Here is a 24,832-nt window from a genome sequence, read left to right on the forward strand (position 1 = left end):
CAAATGTGCTCCAACTACTTGTTATCTCTATCTTCTTCCTTTCTGCAGTGTAACACCACAGCAGAACTGAAGAAATCTTTCTAGGTGAACTACATACGTTTTCCCTTTCACAAATGTAAATACATTTCTACTTATTTAAATAAAATCCTATTTATGTCACCGTGCATCAAATCATGAATTCAGTACAACTCTTACCTGTTTCAAAGTAGTGTTTGGCATAATTATCTGAACTCTAATAGAAAATAAAGTTCAGTACTTGATCTCAAGACCAAAAAGCCATCCATTTTTACCTGACACCGAAGCAGGCAGGATAGCCTGGCCCACAAGTCCTTGCTGAAGTAAATTTTGATCAAACTGACTGGTCAAAACAGAGTTATTCATGATGAAAACATTAGGGTCCGTTGAGGATGAATTAAGAAGGCTGACTGGTTGTAGTCCCTCAGCTGAAGTACGGGCTACAGGCTTCCTAACTTTCTTTGTCTCTGACTTGTAATGGCACTGTATGTGGGTCTTCCTGCGCCCCGAGGTGCGGAACCGCAGGTCACAGTGGGGGCACTTGAAGGGCTTGGCTCCCGTGTGCAGCCGCATGTGGACCTTCAGGCTCCCCTTCGTGGAAAACGAATTGCTGCACACATGACAGCTGAAGAGCTTCTGGCCTGGACAAGTATCAAAAACAGAAAAACAAGTGATAAACCCTCTGAAAACCAATAGCACTGTACCAGTAATTTTAAAAATACAGACTCTATACTAATTTGAACGGAGTAAATGTGAAATAATTAGCCTTTTTCTTTATAATTTTGTCTGCTTTTCCAAATGTGTTGAGGATCTCAATTAAGGGTATCTTTTTTTCCTATTTGTAAAACTCAATATGCTGTTAAAACTTTCATGCAGAATCTTATTTGATCATTTTGGCGCCTCTGTCCTCCTCATTATCACACCTTCCTGACTAATCAAGTTGTTTTAACTACAGAGCTCATAAAACTGAAGAATTAAGTTTCATCTTGACCTTCAGCATTTGGCTTCTCCTTACTCATCCACTCATTTCCTATTAAATTCCAGCACTTTTATTCTTCTGTTACAGCCTTTGCCTCAATCTCCTTAAAGATCACACAACATTTCAAAAAATCCTTGGTCTCAAATGGAAATATTAACGCACTACAAATAAGAGTTAACTAGAGTTCTTTTCATTAACCATATACGCAGTTGTACAATTCACATAGAACAACGTAAATAACTGTCAGAAAACATGCCACTGTAGCTGAAAACCCACAGTAACTCGCAAAATTCCCTAAAATTTTGTATAATTGTCTCACCAAAGAATAAAAGCAAGGCTTCTCTATAGATGTGATAGAAAAATACTTTTGAAAAATCATGGCAGTACTCCACATAACTAAGTTATCCTTTTTACCTGGCAAGTCATTAGATCAACCCTAAACCAAACTGACTCAACATCCAGATCAGAATGCACTACTGTACTCTGGTGACATGAGTCATTTACTTGTGAAAATCAACATGTGCCTATGAGTCCTGCTACTGAGTTCTAGTTCCCACTTAGACAGAAGCAGCTCTCTTCAAATGCCCGAATTACAATTCAGCCTGCTTCAGATTAGAGATTTAGATTACAAAATACTAACACTGCCCTCACGGTGTTCAACAGAACTAAGTGAAGCTCTGACAACATTCTGTTTCAAATAATGGAGAAGAAAGAGACCAAGAATAACATGAACCAGTAAGACAAGAGGCATCTGGACTGTAACAAAGCTGTCTCCCACAACAAAAATAATCTAAGTACTTTCTAACTAAAAACAAAAAAACACCTATTGGGAGAAGGGCAGGGAGCAGGGAGAGAGAGAGAACGGAGAAAGAAAAGTGCATTAATGTTTCAATGTTTATTACAGATGAAGTCAGGTAGGTTCCTATCCAGGTAACTTTCTTCCACAGGTGATGACAAAGAGCTTTTCAAACTGAACTGTTGTAAGGGGAGTTCCAGACAATCACCCTGTAAATTTTTTTTTCCTGTTCATTTAAATAAGTAAGGCTCAACATAAAACCAAGGAGAAAAGGAGACCAGATTTTCACTTGCAAACTGTATATGGATTTTTTGAGTTTTACACTAGTTTTATATGAAAGGACCTCAGAAAAAACTGCCGTCACAGAATGAAAGGACAGAGTCCTTTCATGGATTAAAGAAAAATAGTTATAAGACTGAAAACAAAGGCAGGACTATGTGGACAATTTTCACAAGGCTGGAGCAAGGGAGTTCTTTAAGCACCTGAGTGAGGACCCAAGCTAGTCAAAATTATAATACCCTTGATGTGGAAAGACAGCATGAAAAACAGGTTGGAAAAATCTGTTAAGGGTACCAAAATGATTTACAAAGTTCTGTTTTATATTTAAAATTCTGTAAAATCATAAGTATCTTGAAAAAAAGAAAAATGGGAAAATATTTCTTACAATTTCTCAAACAAAAGAACTAGCAGGCACAGGAACAAAATTATCATGTGGCACACTGGAAACCAAATTTGCATCAAAGAACCTATTACTACTGCATGTATTGGAAGTCATTAATTTTTACCATTTTTCAGGGTTCTGAAAACAATAGGATAAAACTAATGCAAAATATTCCATAAAGTAGCAAGCAAAAAAGATTCAATCCCTAGTTCCAAGTCCCACAGCTTGCAAAGTGTTTGAATCTGGAGGAATGTGAACAAATCCTCCATTTGTTTATTACCCTTAGGATCTGCTACTACCTGAGATGAGACACTAATCTACCCAGAGATCTGGTGTAACTCACAATGGTATTTCTTACTGAACTGTAGAAAGTACAAATACACTCACTGTATTGGAAAGGGAGCCATAAGCAAAGTAACTATTACAGCATTAAAAGTTTTCTTTTTCTGACATTTTTGAAAAAAGATTATAATGCTCCTTAGCAAAGCTGTAGCCAGTTTTAGAAATTAGTTTAGGATTGGGTTTATTACAGAAGCTCAATGGTAAGACAAAAGCAAGTATGAAATATTTGAACTGTCTTTTTAATTTACACAAAACTCTGTTTGAAAAAATGATGCTACTAATATCAGAACTCTCTCGGATACAAAGAAATTACTGTAAAATCTTAAATATTACAGAAATCAGATTTTCAATTTGCATGATTCAAATAGGTGAATATTCTAATTTTTTACACTCTCATTTTCCAATCTACTTAGCAGCACAAACACTAAAGAAAAAAAACCTATAAATGTTCATTTTATAAATCCTCCCAACTCCTCTTGATCAGGAAAATCATTTAGCACTGAAACGCTACAGCAAACTTGAAACTAAAATATTACAGATGCATACATAGATTTGCCATGAGCTAAGACTGTTTTATAAGCCTATTTATACAGAGGCTTACAATAATATGGTTTATTTAAAACATCATAATAGGGGTCATTTGATGATGACAGTAAGTGCCAAATTTCACCTAGCACTGCCATTCCTAGTGCTGTTTCCCAGTTCATAGTGCAACACACCGTTCCTTGTAAAATCTTTAGTTACAACAGTCTGCCAAGAAAGTAACTGGTTTCTAAATATAGGTATTCAAAATCCTACTGACCTGTGTGTGTTTTAACATGGCAATCCAGAGTAGATTTTACAGTGAAACTCTTTCCACATTCTTCACACTTATATGGCTTCTCCCCAGTATGGATACGAACATGCCTAATGATTTCAGGACACATGTCTATGTGAATTTCTACTTTTACCTCAGTTTCTAGAAATACTTATTTTGTATCTTACTAATTTTAGAATTAATCAAATACTTCTATTAACACTAAATGAAGCATAAACAGTAAAGATGATGATTTATGCATTTGCTTTTTCTCAAACTTATTTTTACATGTTTTTATATGCAGGATCTATAGCAAGAAAAAATAATTTATTCCCAAACATCATAATTTTAATACTACAGGAAAAGAAATATGAAAAGTCTGGTTTAGTCATATTCAGAACATGTAACATTTTGACACATTTTTAAACTGTTCTGAAAAAGAAAAGCGTATGTAAATGACTCAAACTTCAGTTTAGGCATAAGCTAAGTTCCATGAAGCTGTTACAGCTAAGTTTCTCGTGAACAATTTAGGAAATTGAAAAGGCACAAAACTTTTCCATTCCTTACCTGACTAAATCACTGGGTTTTTTAAAGCTTTTGGGACAATAACTACAGCAGTTGGCATATTTGGGCTCTGCTTCCAGTTCTGCTTGCTTATCTTTGATCTCACTAATTCTGTCTTTCTCTGCAGCAGACTGGACAAGAACTTTTTCGGAGACAGTGGCACTTTCTCGAGGCCTGATCTTTGCCAGTTCTGCTGTTTCTTCCTCTGTAAAAGTTATCACACCAGGACGAGATTTTCTGGAAGTCCTTTCAGAGTTTTCATCATCATCTTCAACACATGCAACTATTAAAAAAAAAAAAGACATCTGTTTAGTTTGATATGTCTGCTGAAACTATAAAAATAGAAGAACTTAGTATTAACCACATGGCCACTACATTACATGCTTGGACTTCATCTCTTTCAGAGGTCTACCCATTCATGTCTGTACTTCTTTTAAAAAAAGATGGATTTATGATTCTTATTTTTACAATAATCCAATACACGTATGTTCTTTAGGAAAAAAACCAATTGCTCTACTTCAGTGACACACTAAACTACATAAAATACAATACCTTGAATACACTGGACAGACTCCTAGAAAACTGATTTCTTTAAATAATTTAGGTAACAAAGCAATTTCAGTGGCTTTGGACATTAGATATTATCCATGTTGGAAGGCTCATTTATAACATTACTGTTATAGCTATAGCATTCATGTAATCCACTGAAACATCTGTACTTTTTATGTAGCAAAGACTGTAAGAGTAAAAGTGAAATTTACCTCCCCCTCCTGTTTCTGTAGCTGCTGCTACAGCTGAAGAGACTGCCTGATGTTTTTTCATATGTTTTTTGCAGTGAACAGTTGTTCGAAAGCTTTCATCACAGAATGGGCACTTGTAAGGCTTCATGCTCATGTGAGTTGCCATGTGCCTGGTAAGGCTGCCATTAGTTGTGAAGGAGGTATTGCAAATGCTACAGCTGAATGCTTTAACTCCTTGAAGTAACAGAAACAAAGAAGTAGCATGCCATTTGTTTAGGTTTACTTACACAGGACATTTACAAAACCCAGATGTGAGTTAAGATAATGCAGAGCTGGTATACCCTGTTACCTGTATGCGTCTTCTCATGTGACTTAAGAACTCCTGAGGAAACAAAGCCGCGGCCACAGAGTTGGCATTTATAAGGTTTCTCACCAGTATGTGATCGTACGTGTTGTTTCAAATGGCTGGATTTCTTAAAACCCTTGTTGCAATATTCACACCTATTAGAAGAAAATTGGTTTTGTTAGTTGCATATAATTACTAGCCATAAAAGATTCACGAAATTGTGACAGAACCTAAAATTATTACAAACCTATATGAACGCCTGCTTTGATCTTCGTTATCCTCAAGAAAATGAGGCCGTTGGGTATGCAATTCAAGTTCCTCTTGTGATGGCTGATCTTGTATCAAGCGAGTAGTCTAGAAATCAAAGCCTCAAGTAAATTTCAGTAACACAATACTGAAAGAAATCACACAAATAAGCAAGAAAAAAAAATCACAGCATTTACAGCCACCACAAGTAATCGAATTCATGCTTTCACAAATTTTTGACAAGAAATAAAGAGTGTGAAATGATACCTCATTCTTCCATAGTGAGAAGGAAAGCAGTAAAATGTACACCTACTGAACTGGAATGAACAATGTGGTGCACTTACACCTCCCTCTGAATCTACACAAAACCATAACTCGAGTCTTGTACATTTTCTGGTGTTTGAGGAGTTAAATTTAACATTAAACCAGCCATTTTAAACAGTATGACCCCCACCACTGAGTAGCTAAATACACTGTGGTGCTGACAGTCTTCACTACTTTTTGAACAGCCTTTCCCTCTAAGCAAAAACCACCACAGAGTTAATGCTGGAGAATGACAGCATGTTTTCAGATTTGAATATAAGAAAAATTCAAAGCCTCAATTACTCAAAATAAAACCAAAGCCTCGATTACTCAAAGTCTTGCAGATCCTAAAACCCAAACCAGTTCTCTGATGTTTGCCCATTGCAAAAAGAGACAATATGATATGCAGGTCATCATGGTAAAACAATTGCTACAGATGGTCTTCATGCCAAGTACTGCTACTATTATATAAATACTTGTATTTGAACTGTATTTTTAGCAGTTATTTTACAAATTTAGCCAGGTAAGAACCACTAAAAAACTTCATACACTGCAATATGCAAGCTCCATGAACAATCACAACACATCATAACGTCACTTTTACTGCTTGATCATATCTCTACCCATACGAAGCAAAGAATTAGGACACAATGTAAAAGTATTTGTAATAGTAGTATTTATATGTAAATATGTATGAATGTATAATTTATATGTTAAATTATTTTATAACATCAGGTCCTTTCCTTAGTTTTAGACTTACAATCCAACCCTATAGTATTATATTCTTTTTTAAGCCTAAAGTATCCAAACATACAACTCTTTCTTAGAAACATGTAGCTGGGTCACTTATCCTCCTCCCTGCACTTTTCCAGTTGTTAAACATCAGCAGTCTAGAAAATAAATCATCAAACTCTTCTGACTTCTCAGGTGACCCAATCACCAATGAAGTAATTCAAAGAAACTCATCACTGAACACAGAAGAATGAAATCTGCCTTCTAGCAGTACTTACTACATTAATAGCATCTGTACTTGGAACCTGAAGAAGAGCTGGTGGGTGGTAACTTGTTGAAAGAGCCTGAGATTCAAGTGTGCTTGAATCCTGCAGCTGCTGTACGGCCGGAAATTGAGTCTGTTGATTGTAGCTGTCATTGACTGTAAAACCTGCCAGAAATTAAAACAGTCACAAAGCTGGGAAATACACTCAACTGGACTTTGAATAACACCACACTTTATTGAAGAATACCTCCAAAAGAGATTAAGTACTATTACCATATAGCAACACTCATTTTATGCTCTTCACTGTTGAGTGTCAAAATACAGAAAGGTTTCTGGCGTCTATGTAATATGCGTAACAGGGTGACTTACCATGAGCTGGAATTCTATTGGAAAAATCTCCTCCACAGAAAAACACTGTTTGAAGTTTCTTCGGTGTGCCATAATTACCTTAGAGCCATTGAAATTTTGAATTTCTTGTATGTAAGCATGCATGTGTCAAACAGGTTGACCCATCTCCCTTTATCCACGTTGGTACCACGCTCCCTTAACTACACTGGAAGCCGATCACAAGGATGCAAAGCTCAGTGGGGAGGATGGCGGGTGAGTGGAGGAGATGACCCAATAGGAGAACTCCAGTTTCTGGTAAAGTAACCCCATTTTCTCCTACTTTGGATCTCCTCCACATATTCCCACGCTTTAGATAATAGTAAAGTAAAGCCTCTCAAAGGCAAACTGCAAAGTAAAAAATAAACATTTTTATTCACATTTCCAGTATAAAAGCCTGAAATTTTCATTTGGTTTTGTTCTGAAATATCAGATCTTAAGAACCTCCTTTTCTAAATGAATGAATGAAATGATAATGATCAATGATTCAGACCCAGAGAATTCAGACCCATCTCAGGTTGCATGGCTTTTTAATGCTATTAGGGATGCCCTTTTACCAATCCCTCTAAGCCTTAATACTTCTAATATTTTTTTTTTTTTTTTAAAATCAATGTTATGTGGAAAAAAAAATGAAACTCTTAGTATCGATAATTAAGGGCAGCAACTTTACTCTTTCTGTGCAGTTTGCCTTTAGTGGACAAAAAGGGTGAAGATTATGAGAACAGGGTAGAAACAAACCCACATCAGATGATCACAGCATCAAGGGCCAAAAAAGTAATGCTTAAAGAATTACAGTATATAAAAAAAATGGTATGTATGAAGTTTAAGCAGAAATTTTCTAAAAAGACTTTTCACAGCAGAAGAATACTGTCATCAGCAGAGGAAAAAAGCCTACTTGTATGCTATTGCTCACACCATAGAATGAAAACTAACAAACAAACAAACCTTGAACACATTATTAGTCGGGTTGTAACTTATCACCAAAATTAGTGATGCAATTTGTTTTCTCTCCTAGAACTACCAAGATTATAAGAAAAAGACTCAACAAGCTGAACCTTGCACCTCAGTTACTCTTAGTGAAATGACAGAAGGTAGCCTGAAGAACAGCAGTGCAAAGCTCTATGGTGATAAGAGAGCTGCCATTGCCTGTTCTCAAATACATTTTAAAAGCACCTTCATGGAAAAATGGTATTCCCATTACACTTCATGAGACCATAAAAAAACAAGCCTCAAGAAACTGAAGCAAAAAGGTGATGCTGCTTCCATGCCCTATGTAAAAAAAAAAAAAAAAAAAAAGGAGTAGCTATTAAAATTAAAAAAAAAAAGGTATTTATAAAACCCAAAGGTTTTTTTTTTTTTTAATTGGCGAGTAATTTTGACTAGCTAAGAAGGAGAAAAGAGGTTGCTATAGCATGACTTGTTTCACTTCATTGTTTTAATAAAAGCAATTATTGACACCCTGAAAAATTTCCCAGAATCATGTAACAAAACGCTCAGGAAGAAAAGTTCTGAATTTAAAGATATTTTGGGACAAACTGAAGAAGGAAATACTGCTTCTGAAAGTAGTTCTGGAATAAACAAACCAGTGCTGTAGCAAGAATATATATGATGTATCTCTATTTTGCTCAGTTCCTACTGAAGTATAAAGATCAATTTCCTCTCAAAATTTAAAAAAGATCTGATAAATTTGAGCATGCTGAAGGCATTTTCTACCACCCTACTACTGCTACAAAACAGCATTAAAATAATCAAAAAACCAAACACCAAAGCACAGACATTGAGTCTGAGATAGATACAGAAATGTATTTCAGAACCTTTGTCTCCTGTTCTCATTTTAATCATTATGTGGTTTCCCAGAAGGCTTTTCTTAATCTTCAAAGAATGGAGAGCATCTTAATCTCTATATAGTAAGGAGAGTCTCTTATTACAAAGTCCTCTAAACTTGGAATTGGATTTTGTGTTATTTCAGTACAAGTAATCACCTACACTGCTTGCGTTTTCTTTGCTAGAGGACATCACCCAACCTATTCTCCTTCCACACTCACAAAACACACAGGAAAAAACAGAATGCTCTGGAAATCAGTTCACTAGTGGAAAGATGTGTCTTGCACATGAGAATGAGAAAACAACAGTACAATAGGCTAAGGCAAATATTTTAGTGTAGGCAAAACTTGGAAGTCTTTAATGACAGATCATGTGAATTCTAACTTTGCAACCATATCTACATGCACACACACACACCTCGGTGGGAGTCACTGACTGGCAATTAAATGTTCTGCAGGTTTGCTTCCAAGGTCAGTTAGGAACCAGTTGAACAGTATGGACTAGAATCAATGTGTAAATAGTTACTGAAAGAGTTGGAATTCCAAATCTTGATATTGCAGATCAACTTCTTTGGAAAGCAAAACAGCAGTCTGGTGGCAAAGGTATATTTGTACAGGCTACAGAATAACAGCATTTGGACTTCTTGTAGTTTTTAAAGATCACTCTCCTATCACCGTTAACTGAATTACTAACACTCAACCATGCTTGCAAAGAAGACTTTAAAGGAAGAAAAAGTGACAATCTATATGAAAACACATTTGGTGACAGACGATATTCAGTAACCCAAAGACATTTTCTGATAAAAGATGCATTTGGTTATTCTGACCTCACTAAAAAGTCTTCATTTGAAGATGCCCATATGTGAACTACAAAGAACACTGAAGCCCTTTTTCTTAGTCTTCAAATCTAGCTCAAATGAATAATAGATTATGATACAGCAGCACCCTCATTAAGATCTGCACTTCTTTACAAGTCTGAACACATCAAGAAGAAAATCTATCTGAACAAACCAGCAATTCTGTAAAAGTATCACAAACAAACCTGAATGAAAAAACAGGGCTCTGACAGGTCTGTGCAGACCTAGAGATCAGCCTCATATGTCTGAAATGCAAAGATTTTATTTTTTTTTTCCTTCAAAAAGGAAAAAGAAAATAAAAAGCCTAGCAAAGATTTTTTAAAACTCCTACCTTGTTTATTAATAAAACACTGAGCCAAAATATTTTAACAAGAATAATAGCCTATAAATATTAAGTATAAAAAAAGATGTAGTTTTAAGCTTGAATGTTCTGCCTAGCTGACAGGAAAAGAAATTAGGAGCATGAAGCACAGATGCAGACATAGGGAGAGGGTCGACCAATTTAACGCATGCATCCGCGCAAATGCTTACCTACCTGAAATTCAAAAATTTTGAAGGGCTCCAGGATCTTCAAGGAAACTTCAAAGAGTTGGGAATCTGTGGATGAGATTCCAAGTAGAACAGGAGACATCTTATACAAATGAGACTTTAAAAACCCCACACTACAAATGTTCTGATTCTCTGTGCCAATTTTACAATGCACCGATGATCAGCCTAGATTTCTGATGATGAAAGACTTGTTCTGTGAGATCTAGAAGTCTGGCCCCACCCCAAGAAATCACTCCGTATTCAATATTTATTTAATGGTGAAGATACACATACATAGAAAATGAAGCCTAAGTAAGTTAACAAAACAAGGTTTACGTATTGGATTTTCAAATTGAAAGGAGCTTTAAAAATCCAAACAAAAAGCACCACTGCTCTTGAAAGGAACACAGAGTGAAAAGTTGCATTTTTTTTTTTTCTGTAGTCTCTTTTCATTCATTTCGAAAACTGTAAAAGGTAACCAAGAAAAATAATCCATAGGGCTTTAATAGGACCTAGTTGAGTCTCATTTTATAAAGGTGCAGACTTTTTCAGATACATACAAAGCAGCAAAACCTAGAGAATTAGAATCAGCAACAAATGATACTATTTCTTCACAGTGTCATGCAACTTAGCACAGCCAATTATGTTTTTACAACAAGCACTATACAATTGTTCAGGGAATGACATTAGAACAGAGAAGTTTAAGGAGGTGGAATACCAGTTACTGGTTACATAAATATGTGAAGTTACTTGCTGGAGTCAGAAACAAGGAGGAAAAGATCAACCAGTCAGCCAGTGAGGTACTCTTCCCATTCAAAACAAATGAACTAAACCAGTAGCTTCATATCAAGCAACAACTCAAGAAATTCAGCAGTGCAAAGTGAAGGAACACCTTCATTTCTTCATTCTCTGCAGGCTACATAAAGCTTACACATATTTCTTAGTACCTTGTGTCTAAGTTTCCAACTGTTTACAATCTCTTAATTTGTTACTTATGTAGTTTTATAAAGTAGAAAAGGAACTGCTGTGGTTAGGTGAAAGTATGATTTCTATGTGATTAGATTTTGCACTTTTTCCATAATGAATCCCAAGAGCTACTCAGTCAAATCTTGTATCACGTTTCTGATGATCTTCAGTTATAAGCACATATATTTAGGGGCAAATTTGTTTGAACTGCCTACAGCCACAGCAATTCCAAACACAATCAAGAAAAGAATATGAAATGCCTGACTACAAACCCCCTGCTGTTATGACAAAGCATCAGCTTGCAAAAGCAAAATCTATTTAAAGTATTCAGAATATTCTACCACATACAGTTTCAAAATACTAATTTAAGAAAAAGTTATTGGAAGTTCTCTGCATTGCAGTTCTTTGACTGTGGATGCCCAGTTTTGACATGCTTCATCACAGCTATCCTGTAAAGCTAAGTTTATAAAAATCACTGGAAGAACCTCTAATTACTAACCTTGTGATAAGCCCTGTTGATCAAACGGCTGCTGTGTTATAGCTTGCTGTTCAAATTGAGTGATGTTTTCCTGTAAAGCATGCTGGGATGTCACAAATCTATCTGAAATGGGGAAGGGAAGAGGAGGGGGAAAAAAGAAAAGGGAAATACTATCAAGAAAATATGATGTAATTAACTGGGTAATTCAGCTGTTTCCAAAACCCTATATTTTGTAGTCATCTGTATTTTTACTGCATTAAAAATAAATTTTAAAATATTGCCTTAATAGGTATTTAAATCTTTACTCATTATTGTACTTGCTAACTCATTATACCATGAAGAAAAAATAAGCAAAACCAAAATGCTCTGTCCACTGTTACTAACAAAGTGCATGAAATATTTTATTTTCTCCCACTTCAAAACACAGGTATTACTTCCTAAGTAGGCTATACAGCAGTGCTTTTGATTAATAATAGAGGCGATGTGGTAAAGTTCTGTGCACACATTTTTCTGTATATTTGGTTTAGTAGTTCTGATACGACTAAATGGTGCAAACCTTAATTCTTTTATATACTTCACAGTAAACCTAAACACCAATGAAACTGTACAGTATACTTTAAGTAGTTAGGTTTTGCACCACGTATTTTTCTAGTTGTTTACTTGCATTATCTTGAAACTCAAATAATTTAAATTCATGAAGGAAAAGTTATTCAAGAACTTGTAAACTTACCTCCTTTTATAAACCTTATCATATTTCAAATACTCACCCTCATCTTGCTCTAAAGGCTGATCAGCCAGTTGTTGTTCAAGTGCCGTTTCTTCTGTGCCTACTACTGGCTGCTGGTCTAACTCTAAAATGGCCTGCTGATCTGTTGCAACAGCTTCTGACTGCTGTAGCCCATCACTTTCAATCTCCACTTGCATCTGTGTGGAAACATGGATGCTCTGCTGATCTACAGTAGAATCTTCTATTGAATTAGACTGCTGATGCTGCTGAAGTTGCTGTGCAAGTTCGTATCTGCAAGGAAATTTAAGAAGGTCTTTTTATGGCTTCAGTTAGACCATTACCCTAAGTATTTACACAGATTTTTATTTTTATGATACACTGTAATTTATTGCACCTTCAGAGCTACTTAAGTGTTTGCTACACAAATAAATGCCCTTATTCAATTATTAACATCTGCTACAGAGCGAAGCTGCCTTTCCAATTACCTTTAAGGAAGGCCTACTTAAATACATTGAAGGTTACATATAAAAGTTATAAACCTACCTATGAGTCTTCATGTGTTTTTTACAGTTTAGTGATGTTTTGAATGTTTTTTGACAATAGGGACACATATACGGTCGAAGGTCATTATGGATCCCCATGTGTCGCCGGAGGCTGCCACCAGTAGTGAAGGCCCCATTGCATATAAGACACTTAAAAGCTTTCAGTCCAGTGTGTGTTCTAATATGTGCCTTCAGAACTCCAGCTGACACAAAACCTCTTCCACACTGAGAGCACTTAAATGGCTTTTCACCAGTATGCGACCTTTTGAAGAGAAAGCAGAAGTTATGAAAAGACCAAATTTAATTTAAAACGAGCAAAATAAACCAAACTAAGGTGACTGACCAGTGATGAAAACCCAGAAATTAGAGGTTTAATAAATTATAAACAATCTGCATCTCATCAGGGGCAGAGCTAGCATCAATATTGCCTGACAGTTTTAACTACGTTCTACAGCCCAATCTCCTTCTCTGATCATACTTTGTGTCAATTAAAATGCTCGGGTTGAATTTTTCCACACCAGATAACATCCTAGTTCTTCAGACTACTCTATTATCATTCACATGTGTTCTCCTCAAATCAGCTAAAACAATGTCAACAAAAGTTTGGAGAAAAAAATATACAGTTTTCTTTCTATTATATACTGCCACTAGACTGAAGAAAAAATTTTGGGGAAAAAAAAGCGCGCTTGTGTCCATCCTGAATAGCTCCTGAACAAGGCACAGTACAAATAGTCTTTCAGGCTGTGGGAAACAACATTCAAGTGGGGAAACACTCTCACCTATACTATGAGCATGTCCCCCTCACTATACTCCTCCAGAGGTGCTTGAGGAGTTTCCTTTCAGTTTCCTACATCGATACATCAGCTGAAGAAGGACAGGTTAGGAAACAGAATGGAGGAAACAGCCAGGAGGAAGGCAATGTGAATGCTAGGAAATGGAAAATAAAGTCCTTTTTGCAGAGGACTTAGAAGTGCTGGCTTGATTGTTGGACTTGATGATCTTGGAGATCTCTTCCAACCTAAAGGATTCTGTGATTCTATGATTCTAAAGGAAGCATTATTTCATAAAATTGGGAAAAGTTAGGGCTGTCTTATGATTACAGTTGCCTTAGAAGTTTGAACCAGCACATCAGATGTCATAACAAAGAAATGTGACAGAATCCAAGACTGTTTTGCTAACACAGAAATCAGAGGTAGGGCATCACAACCCTTGCTCCGTGTGCCTGCAGGAGATCTGACACACTATTCAGACACTGCTCTGTTGTAAATACCACTACTACACATCTCCCCCTGTGTCAGAGAGAAGTGTGAAACAATTAAGATCAACTACTTCAGTGAAGGAGATTATGCAAACCAGCAACACTTACTAAGTTGCAATTATTTTGATTTACATCAGTTTAGCTTGATTCTATCTACAAAAGATGGTGAGAAATCCAAAGAGGATATTACAAAAGCAAGACATGTGATACTGCAAGGCCTTACCCCCTGCCTATTTAAGAAGCATAAAGAGACCAAGAACTATTTCAAGCCAGTTAGACAACCCACCAATACAGAACTTTATTTGTAAGGAGAACATGAGGAAATCACCATGATTTGAATCAGAAAAAAGTGGTACAGAGCTCACACTGCAGGAACAAGCAGATTGCCACCCGCATGTATGGAATCTTTCCTTAGATACGAGCACCTCTGGTGTGTCACTGGTTCATTACTTTAGAGAGGGTTAAAAAAGAAGTCTTCTCAGTGAACACTACATAAATTTAATGTCTTTCCATAAATTTATTACATACATTTTCTTTCTTCTTCCTACTTATTTTACCTGATGTGTTGTTTAAGATGACAGGATTTTTTATAGGCTCGATGGCAATAAAAACATTTGTATGGTCTTTCTGCATCATTCACAAAATTATTGTTAAAATAATTTTGGAAGAACTGGCTGTTCCTTGGGATTGGCTGGATAAGACCTGAACACAAACATACACAAAAAAAGGATAAAAATTAATTGACAAAATTATTTTGAAGCTTTATCTTCCTCAGTTTATCTTCCTCAGACCTGAAAAATGTTATACATATATATATTTATAAATGTGTATGCCAAAACTTCCTTCACCTTCCCCAGCTAAGTCAGTTGGTCTAGTAAGAACATTTTCTCTTAATAAAACAAAACCAAACCTAAAAAAATTCTACATAATAAAAATGCAAAACAAAACAAAACCACAAAACTCCAAACCACAGGCCAACTTTCTAAATTCCTTCTGACATTCTATTGTGCTGATAATTAGTAGCAGTGTACAGGAGTTAACATAAGTCTTCCAAATCAGAAGAGAAGGAACTCTGTACGACAAATATTTACTCTCAGTTATTTTTAATTGTGTAAAAGCAAAATAATTTAGTTAACTCTCAGAATGGTAGAGAACAATTTGCAGACTTTTTAATAAAATTTTAAAATAATTTATACTTTTTTAAAAAGCAAAATACATATCAAATGTTTTTTCCTATCAAAGGTGCAACTCAAAAGTTAACACTATTATAAAGCACCAATATTAGTCTGTATTTCTAAAAGAAGTAGGATTTTTCTTCTGGAACAGTGGAAACATTGCCAGTTGGCTGAAAAAAAAAAATTACACCTTAAAGACAGATGGTGGAATTCTTGTTTTTACCCTGAACACTCCAATATCAGCAGAGTTCATGTGTTATCCATACCTGTAGGAAACAACTTTTATAGTGTTTTTTTTTGTTAATATTGTTTTTTTTTTTTCCAAAACCCAGTATTCTACTGCACAGATCTTAGTTGTATTGAAGTGCTCTTTTCTTGCAAATCGAGAAATAAGACTGTACCTGTTCCCAGGATTTACTCAAAAAAGAAATATTGTGCTATCAAGTTATCTGAAGCTACCACCTACGTTTTCTTGCTACTCTGAAAATTTAAGTTTCTCATACCCTATACCAAAGTAGCGACTCCTCTTGCATACAGTAATTCTTGGAAGCAGTGAAAGTAAAAGAATTTTTAAAGAATGATATATATATTTTATGCTAAAGATATTATCAATATAATATTCTACTATATAAAGATGACTGAACAACAGACAGGGCAGAGGACAGCAGACTGGTGAGTCAAACAACAATGAAGAGTAAACATCTTGACCACTACGTTGGCCTCTATGGGAGAATAATATATATTGTCTTGATTGAGTTGCACAACAACTTACCTTCTTCCCAAAGGTGGTTTTACTTATGTTCTAGCAATTACTCTACAATAGAATTAAAATAACCATATAAATTCTCTACAGCACATTCCAGAATTATTCTGCCCTTTTTTTGAAATATTACGACTAATGATTACCACTAATTCAGTTGATGTCACAATTATAACAAATACACTAAAATCATGTAACACACTGACTGATTAATATTTGCCCTTTGAATACACATTCTTCCAAAGTACAATCTAGGCCACAGACTGTTACTTTTCTAAACCAACAGTCTAACAATAGTTATGCAAATATGCACACGCTTTTTTTTTCTGGTAAGGATGACAATTTCTCTGTAATTAAAAAAAAACCTTATTATTAGTTCTAGTGCAAACAAACTACAAAATACAGCATTTTTCTGAAGCCTGATTGCTTCTGATGACTTTATTTCAAAGTGCATCTTTCTAAGCAAGCTCTGAATGTGTTCACTTGATTAAATCGTGACCTCTATTTTCCAGTGAAATTCAAATTTCAAGGCAGTATGGATTTACTTGCTCTTTACCTAAATCAGTTATGAGTATGGGCTCTTGCAAAGGAATGTCTGGTACTGGGACACTCGTCTTCCCTACTCGAACTTTTGCAGGCTTACGTTGATGTCTCAGCTTTCTTAGTTCTGTATGTTTAAAATGTGAAGCAATGTGAGTTTTCCGGTGGCCTGAAGTTCTGAACTTCTTGTCACAGTGAGGACAAGCAAAAGGCCTAACACCTGCAAAAGAGTAAAAGAAAAAAAATCAATTTCTGATTTTATTTCCATCACCCTAGAATTGGTGCTTTGGGATACAGATTCTCTCTTTTTTTTTGTATTTTCTTTTTTGTTTTTGATCAGGGTGTTTATTGTCAAATAGGTTTGCAAAATAAATGCATGAAATTTAATCAAAAGTAAATATAAAAATGCTGAACTAACTAACTGTTCACATCACTTTAAGGAAGCTTATAATAAGGAAACAAGATGTTGCAAAAGAGACAGCAATTCTCAAAGGGTTCCACCAGAAGCTATGCTAAGAATTGCAGATAGGTCAAATGTCCTTCCAAAACAAACTGTTAAAACACTGTGAGAAAAAAAAAAAAAAAAAAAAAATCAGGAAACACAAATGTTACACAGTAGGATAAAACAGAGGAACAGTGATGTGACAAAGTTTGAAGAAATTCTAGGTCAGTCTCTGAAAAATTCAACAGTTTGGATAGCAGTCAAAAAAGCATGTCAGCAGGAGTTATTAAAGAAAGACTTCTGCAATGCAAAATCCAGTAGAAATCACTCCTTGGAAGGGACACTGGAGTACTTGGTAAGTTACAGAGACAGCCAAAGCAATGAACTTCCAGCTTGTGTTCAAGGGGAAATCTTGTGTAGGCCAAGAAACATGAGTGGGTATTATGAAGAATGCTCTTTAAAATCCCAGGTGGAAGAGATGCACAAGAAATAAGAATGAACCATTCTTCACAACAGAGTAACTAAAATATCATATGAAACTACTGAGTAGAATATTTAAAGAAACAGGAAGTACTCTACTCAACATGTAGCTCAACTTTGGAACGAATTATGTTAGATTGTTCTAAGTAGTTAAGTTCACATGGGTTGAAAACCAATTAGCTAAGTTCTTTGGAACAAAAAATTCTAATAAATGCTGAGGTGCAGAAGTACAGCCTGCTTCATAAAGCCCTCAACCCAAAGATAAGCAGAAGTTATCTGTATGCTCCCAAGAAGCATTACTGTAGTCTTCCCTTTTCCACAGAGAGAATCCAGGGCCAGATGAATCTCTAACCTGATCCAGCCAGTGTAGTCTGCTAGACAGAAGAAGCAGCAAACACCTCTGACAGGAAAAACAAGTGAGCTGAACAATGGCCAACTAGATGCAAGAGTTCCATAAACACTGGACTACCTATTTTTCAAGCCACCTGGTGTTTTTGCCACCTTGAATGAGTCTGACTTCTTAAATACAGCAAGGTTGACTTCAAAGTGACAGAAAAAATACTGGTTTATAAGTTTACAAAAAATAAAAGTGAAAAACTTCCTGCAGATGAATTCAACATTGGTATTTCATGGACTAAAGGCATGTGACTACAAAACATATTGAAATCCAAATGCACATAGCCAATGAATGATACTTTTGCAGAATGTGAATACATAAACAGGAATTAAAGGAAAGAGCAGCACATTTATAACCTTATATTGCTGAAAGCTTATTTACCTGCAAGAACAAAGAAAGGTGAAAAATAAACAGGCAGTCCCAACAAGAACTGAAAATTCACTTTTCTCTATGCAGAGGATAGAAGTTCAACCACACAGAAACAGGTACTGAAGGCATTACATTGATGTCAACAAGAACCATATAAACAGAGTTTTAGGGTATGCAGTGCATGATACTGAAAAGAGGTAAGCTGGTGAGAACACCAAGAGACACCTTAGTGTTGAAGATAAAATAGAAAGTAACCAAATACTCCTAAAATTCCCAATAGTCAGTGAAATTACCAAAAAGTGTTGGTGAAGAAAGAAAAGATGCAGAGTAAATATGAAATATGACGGGGTATAAGTAAAATCAGAATTCAAACTATAGCAGTATGACTCTTCAGAAAGCACAATTTAATACACTCACAATAGCAGTATTAAAAAGGAGTAACAGCTGACTCAGAGAACCAAATATCCACAACTTTTGTCAGAGCCCAAAGTTTCAAAGCCATGCAGCAGTAGAAAGTTATGACAAAAAGTTAAGTTCATCATATAAGACACTAAAAATGGTTCATTCTCTGATATCAATGACATGATAGACATCTCTAAAACTCAAGTGCTTCACATTGTCTTTCTTCATTTAAGGTCTCGCCCACACGACAGAAAACACAAAAGCTCTTTGGAGGCCTTACCTGTATGTAGACGAATGTGAACTTTTAAACTCCCTGAGGTGGAAAAGCATTTCATACAAAATTGGCACTTGAAAGCTTTAATGCCAGTGTGTGTTTTTATGTGTGCTGTGAGAGTACTCTTAACAGCAAAGGCGCGGAAGCACTGGGGACACTTGAAGGGCTTCTCGTGGGTGTGAATGCGAATGTGCCGCACCAGGTCACTTGGCTTTTTAAATTCTTTGGAGCAATATGGACAAACGTGCCACCTGACTCCGTTTTCTTCACGTATAGAGCCTAAAATAAACATCAAAAAGAACATTTGAAACATTTTAACATTTCTTCAAAAATTCTACTATGCTGACACCATTATACAAAGCAATCAAAACTCAAAAATGTGTTGTGAAATAGGTGCCATTACAACACAATTTGTAGACAACTTCCCTATCAGATACATTCTATTTCACAAAAATAGTGATGCGTTGGCATGACAAAAACAAAACCCAGGAGAATCCTATTGAAATGCAAATGGGTTTACGCTACTGAAAAGGAAGACGTTTCAAAAAAAAAAAGAAAAAAGTCAAGAAATATCTGACTTCACAGAATAAAAAGAACACAGTTTGTAATGTATTTATAATGCAATATAACATACCAGTTAACTTGTAAGTACCATATCTAGCACAAAATGATCCAATGATGAATATAACTCCTCAACCATAACCACAACTGAAGTATTTTAAGTACTCAAAACTTCTCTACCTAGAGGAGATACTTTATATAACCCTCTCTTTTGCAAATTCAGATTTAAATTACATTTTATAAATTTTTAAAGGATCAAAAGTGCAAAAAAAGTCCTTCTGAGAGGTTTACAATTTAAGGCTACTTCTTCACAGTTGTTTTACAATTGGAAAACACCAAGCTCTGTCCTAAAGCAACAGCATCACTTTTCTCAACAAAAATGACAAAAGAAGCTTCTAAATCATATTTTTTTTTTATTCTGTTTTTAATAGCACTGTTTATTATCGGTTATCTGCTTGCTTAAATCACGTCACATTTTGTCTTTTTCTGTAAACCATGTCAATATGCTGAGTTTACACTTTTTTATAAAAAAGAGGGCTGTTGTTTGACAGTACAGAAATGGCCTTCTATTTTATTTGCAGTCAGTTAGAGTTGTTACTGTTACACAAAAAAACAAAACAGTTATTATGACTGTAGGAACAAGTTAATGTTGATTTTTAGCACAGTTATGCTAGACAAGATGTTTTTTCTACTTTAGATCAACTTCTGTATCCCTTGCAAAGAAAAAAGCAACATCAACATATCTGTGAAGTTCCTGTAGGCAGAGCTCAATGACTGCTCATTAGAGCTGTCTCCACCAGGCCAGCCACTGAAGCACGATGGCTACCCTTGAAACAGACCACTTCTAAGCAAACTTAGTCTTAAAAGTTGCAGTTAAGCACACAGAGATAAAATCCAGGATTGTACATACACCATGCAGTGAAGAGGTGAAATATTAACATTCATTTATGGTGACTGTTTCAGATCAGTACTGCAATTCCAAACATCAGTGACTTGAAGTACTATCCACAAATGCCAACTTCCATGCTTGCCTACATAGCACAGATCAGTGAAGATCTGCACGAGGCAGCAGTGCTGTGCTTCTGCCTCTGTGAGGCCACAGTTCCCAAGAGGAAGAGTAGAGTTTGCAAGGACCTTCTGCTCTGGGATACACCATGAAATCTCAGTCCTAACTCCACAAAGGATGATAGCAAAAAGATGGAAAAAAAGATTTATATTCTTTCTGGTTTTCTGCCTCCAAAAACTCCACTGATCTAAATCCAGAAGATTTAACAGTGTAACTTCACTTAGTGCCATTCTGACACATTTTGGTATGAGCATAATGAAAGTTATAAATGTTACTATCATAACATATACACATACTGTGGTTTAGATAAAGTAGATGAAGATCATAAACTGCTCCACAATCTATTTTAGGAAATCCCTTTATAAAACTATTAACGCACCCACAGAAACCCTTCTTGTATTTAAAGCAAAAGTAGCAAGCAAAGGCAACATTACCAGGTAAAAATGGTGATTTTTTCTTAATAATCTTTTTTTCTTTTTTATCCAGTTTATCTGTAATCTCTTGCTCCTTATCTTGTTCTGCACTATTAGAGTCAATTTGATGATTTGGGAGAGTCTGGACATCTGGATTCTGTTCCTGGGCACCAGGATTCTTAGCCTGGCTGCAGTCAGTAGAATGTGCAGAGACAGGAATCGAAGACAACCCACTGTTCTCTAAAGCTTGCTAAAAGAGAACAAAAAAATTCAAGCTTAAGAAAGAAACATTCCACAGTTGCTCCAACTTTTCTCAGATAACTACTTAGAATATATAATGCAAACATAATTAAAGCAATTAAATGTCTCACCCTCCCAGAATTTCAGCTGGATTTCAAACAATACTGACTTCTGATTTTGAGACTTTTAAAGTTGGATTTCCTGCACTGACACATGTGCCAACAACTGCCTTGCAGAAAAGTGCCAAATGTTGCTACAGGACCAAGCATTTGCCAGGAATATATAGCTATCTCTTACGCTTACTACTTGAGAGAACAGTTCCCCATAAACAACAAATCAGAAGCCCATCAGCTTGTGGAGAAGCCATAAACAATATAAAGAAAAGGGAAAAATTCTAAGGCAAAGAAAAGCTTGGAAAAGCTCAAAAGCCTCTCAAACTTCTGATAACCACCAGCCTGAGGCAAGAGCTGTGCACTCACTTTTAAGGATACTGTTGTGTCTGCAAAGGTTCTGGATCAAAGGCCTCAAATGCACATTTAAGTACCAGTCTGCAGGTATTTGGCTGCTCGGAAGAAAACTACGTTTTATTTTTATTTTGAACAGCAATACTAGTCATGCTCATACAACAAAGAACTGACCTCGAAGACCCATTTATTTTTAATAGCTATCACAACAATAGTTGTATTTTGTGTTATAATTCTGTGCAACTACACACTACACTCCTGACATGAGAGAACTCACCACTGGTAACACGGTGAACCAGCACATAGCTAGAGGTAACATTCACATCTTTCAAAAAGAAATATAAATGGTACCTAAAAGACTAGAGGCAAATAAAAAGCAATGCTTAAAGGTTAGGAAGCTACCACAAATACAAAAGAAGAAGATTCTTTGCCCTGTTCCATTATGCAGTAGAGGCTGCAGAAGAATCAGAGTTGGGTTACTGCCTGCACCTCCTCTGTTATGTAGCATCTCCTACTGCCAAGATCAAGGACAGAATAGCGGGTTAGACAAAACACTGGTTTGTCCCAGGAAGACATTTTCTTTGCACCAATAGGAAATATTCAAATAGTCCTTATTAATTAAAAGGGGCGAAAGGCCCAGTCCCCTTTTTTAATCACCTAAAAATATTTTTCCCCTCTTACATATTATGTTATAAATGCAGTATAAATTCATGACATGCCACAAGCTGCTTCTAGGCAACAGAAAAAAAGTTAAAGGGATCAATAAAACATCCATTTATGGATGTGTATACTTAAAGCTGCCTTCTAGGCCATGTAATTAAAATTTATAGCCTTGCTATTGTGAAATTATACAAAAAGATACCTTTGTGAGTTCCATACTCGTTCGTAGATCTTTACAATTCTTTCTAGACTGAAAAACCATTTAGAAAGGCAGGAATGCTACCACTGAAAATACTGAGAAGAAAGTACAGTAAAATAAAAATAAGAAAGAAACCACTGAAATGTCAAGTTGTCCTCACACAGAACTCTTACCTGCAAAATATCTCTATTGATTCCCACTGCAATGTTGAGCTGTTGACCAGGTTGTTGAGGCTGGTTATTTTCTACAGGACCTGGTTCTGATAGCTCAAGGAGCTGCTGGATGACATCAGTTACAGCCTGCTGGCCCTGATGAGCTGCAGTAGCTGAAGACACCTGGTTTTCTGTCTGTTGGAGAAGCGGAGACCGAAAATGTGTGGCCTGAAATATACAGCAGTACATTGGTGAAGGAAGATGGAAAGTATATATGAACTGATCTGTTCAGCTCCCAGCTCTGAAGTGTCTATTACCTGTCCACTTGTCTAAGACATAAGGATCATACAGAGCTGTCATTCAAGGAATGCTCACTGCACTAAATAACTCCTTTTGTATATCCCTCTTCAGGTGTTCCTCCCAAGCTACATGACCATAAGCTTAAAGCTTGAATTAAGTTTATCATAACTACTGAACCTTCAACCCGTTTACAAATTCAATTACTAACCAATTATAAGATCAATTACTGAATTCTCCACATGTAGAGGCCACATGAAAAGTAATTCCAAAACAAATAAACAGGACTGACACAGTCTTTTTAAAGTTCACATTTAACTAAAGCAAGTCCTTTGGAAAAATAACCTTGGATTAATTGAGATTGTTTTAAATTAAATTATTTGTGTTGTTGTATCAAAACCTTTCAGAACAAACTACCAACTTCCTCCCCTTCAACTTTCAATCTTCTAAATTGCTTGCCTTTAGAAGAATCTCTCTATACTCTAAAGATTTAAATACACATGGAGTTGTATCAAAAAACTAAAAAAACTTGAAGTCTAAAAATCATTTGACAACTGTATCTTAGGCTACCTTATTAAAAGGAAGGAAAAAGTTATAAAGTCTTAGTATTTCTTTTTACAATCAGAAATAAAGACTTTTGTTCCCCTTAATTTGTTAACTTCTCTTGGTTATAACATACTCTGTAAGTATGCCATTATGGAAACAACTGCTTTCAATCATTTATTTTACTGCAAAAAAAGTTTATGTATTTATACATTGGCTAGCCCCACAATTCTGTTTCTTAGAAGTAAATATCCAGTGTGTTCTAAGATTCACTTCTGCTACCTAGAAATAATCACTTGCAAGCGCAGAGACACAAATATACATATAAAATGCCATCTTCCTCCAGATCATTTTCAACAAAGAATTATCTCAGGCTGCATGTAATATTTGTTCCAATCTAAAAACTTCCCAGAGATTTTCTTTTTACTTACACATTATATTGGACACTTAAAACGACACTATCACCATATTTGAGTATGGTTCCAAAGAAAAATTAGCTTAACTCAAGTTATATCCCATGAATCTGATGAAGTACTCTTCATGCCTTCTCATGAGATGACAGAAAACAAACCCTTATCTCATTTCTCTTGCATGCATGTGAGAATAGCACTTGCTATTTTGCCGATTTAACCATTACTTCATATTTTTTTTTTTCACATCACCAGTGGGACAGATGGAAAGATCCAATCTCTTCAGATTCCAATTTAGCAAAACTGCTATAAACATTTCAACGCATATTTTACAAAATAAAACACCCTATATGCCATTTCCATTGCAACAAACAGGAACTGAAGCAAAGTGTTTTGCTCAAGAGTGTAACAGCTCTTAATGGAGACCATTCATTTTCCTGCAACAGAATGCAGGGAAGCTCTTTAGTAGAGCTAGAAGCCTACACTAAGAAGTCTAGAAAATTCTCCCAGGATTTTAGCAAGAGAAAAAAATATTGACAATGGAACTGCTCAACATCATCCTTGACATGAAAATCACAGTACTACCTGTATTTAGCCAGTGTGTCCATGTATTATACAGCCGTTTATTCAAACGGCCTCA

The 24,832-nt window shown here is 35.7% G+C and overlaps 1 protein-coding gene across 1 annotated transcript in view; it reads right to left on the bottom strand.

The window, feature by feature from the left end:
* Positions 1–290: 290 nt before the first annotated feature.
* Positions 291–24,832, bottom strand: part of ZNF236 (zinc finger protein 236) — a gene marked incomplete at its 3' end in the record, with an annotated part of 43,703 nt that continues 19,161 nt past the window's right edge. Inside the window, exons 8-22 of the mRNA XM_008939492.1 lie at positions 22,964–23,170; positions 21,249–21,477; positions 19,194–19,466; positions 16,840–17,043; positions 14,906–15,050; positions 13,092–13,352; positions 12,589–12,839; positions 11,843–11,944; positions 6,799–6,950; positions 5,487–5,593; positions 5,243–5,394; positions 4,915–5,127; positions 4,157–4,436; positions 3,596–3,699; positions 291–656 (exon numbers count right to left, since the gene is read on the bottom strand). Of these exons, the coding sequence (XP_008937740.1) occupies positions 291–656; positions 3,596–3,699; positions 4,157–4,436; positions 4,915–5,127; positions 5,243–5,394; positions 5,487–5,593; positions 6,799–6,950; positions 11,843–11,944; positions 12,589–12,839; positions 13,092–13,352; positions 14,906–15,050; positions 16,840–17,043; positions 19,194–19,466; positions 21,249–21,477; positions 22,964–23,170 (3,046 nt within the window). The remainder of the gene's footprint in view (positions 657–3,595; positions 3,700–4,156; positions 4,437–4,914; positions 5,128–5,242; positions 5,395–5,486; positions 5,594–6,798; positions 6,951–11,842; positions 11,945–12,588; positions 12,840–13,091; positions 13,353–14,905; positions 15,051–16,839; positions 17,044–19,193; positions 19,467–21,248; positions 21,478–22,963; positions 23,171–24,832) is intronic.

The sequence above is a fragment of the Merops nubicus genome, unplaced genomic scaffold (assembly GCF_000691845.1).
Source record: "Merops nubicus isolate BGI_N331 unplaced genomic scaffold, ASM69184v1 scaffold2984, whole genome shotgun sequence".
Taxonomy (NCBI): domain Eukaryota; kingdom Metazoa; phylum Chordata; class Aves; order Coraciiformes; family Meropidae; genus Merops; species Merops nubicus.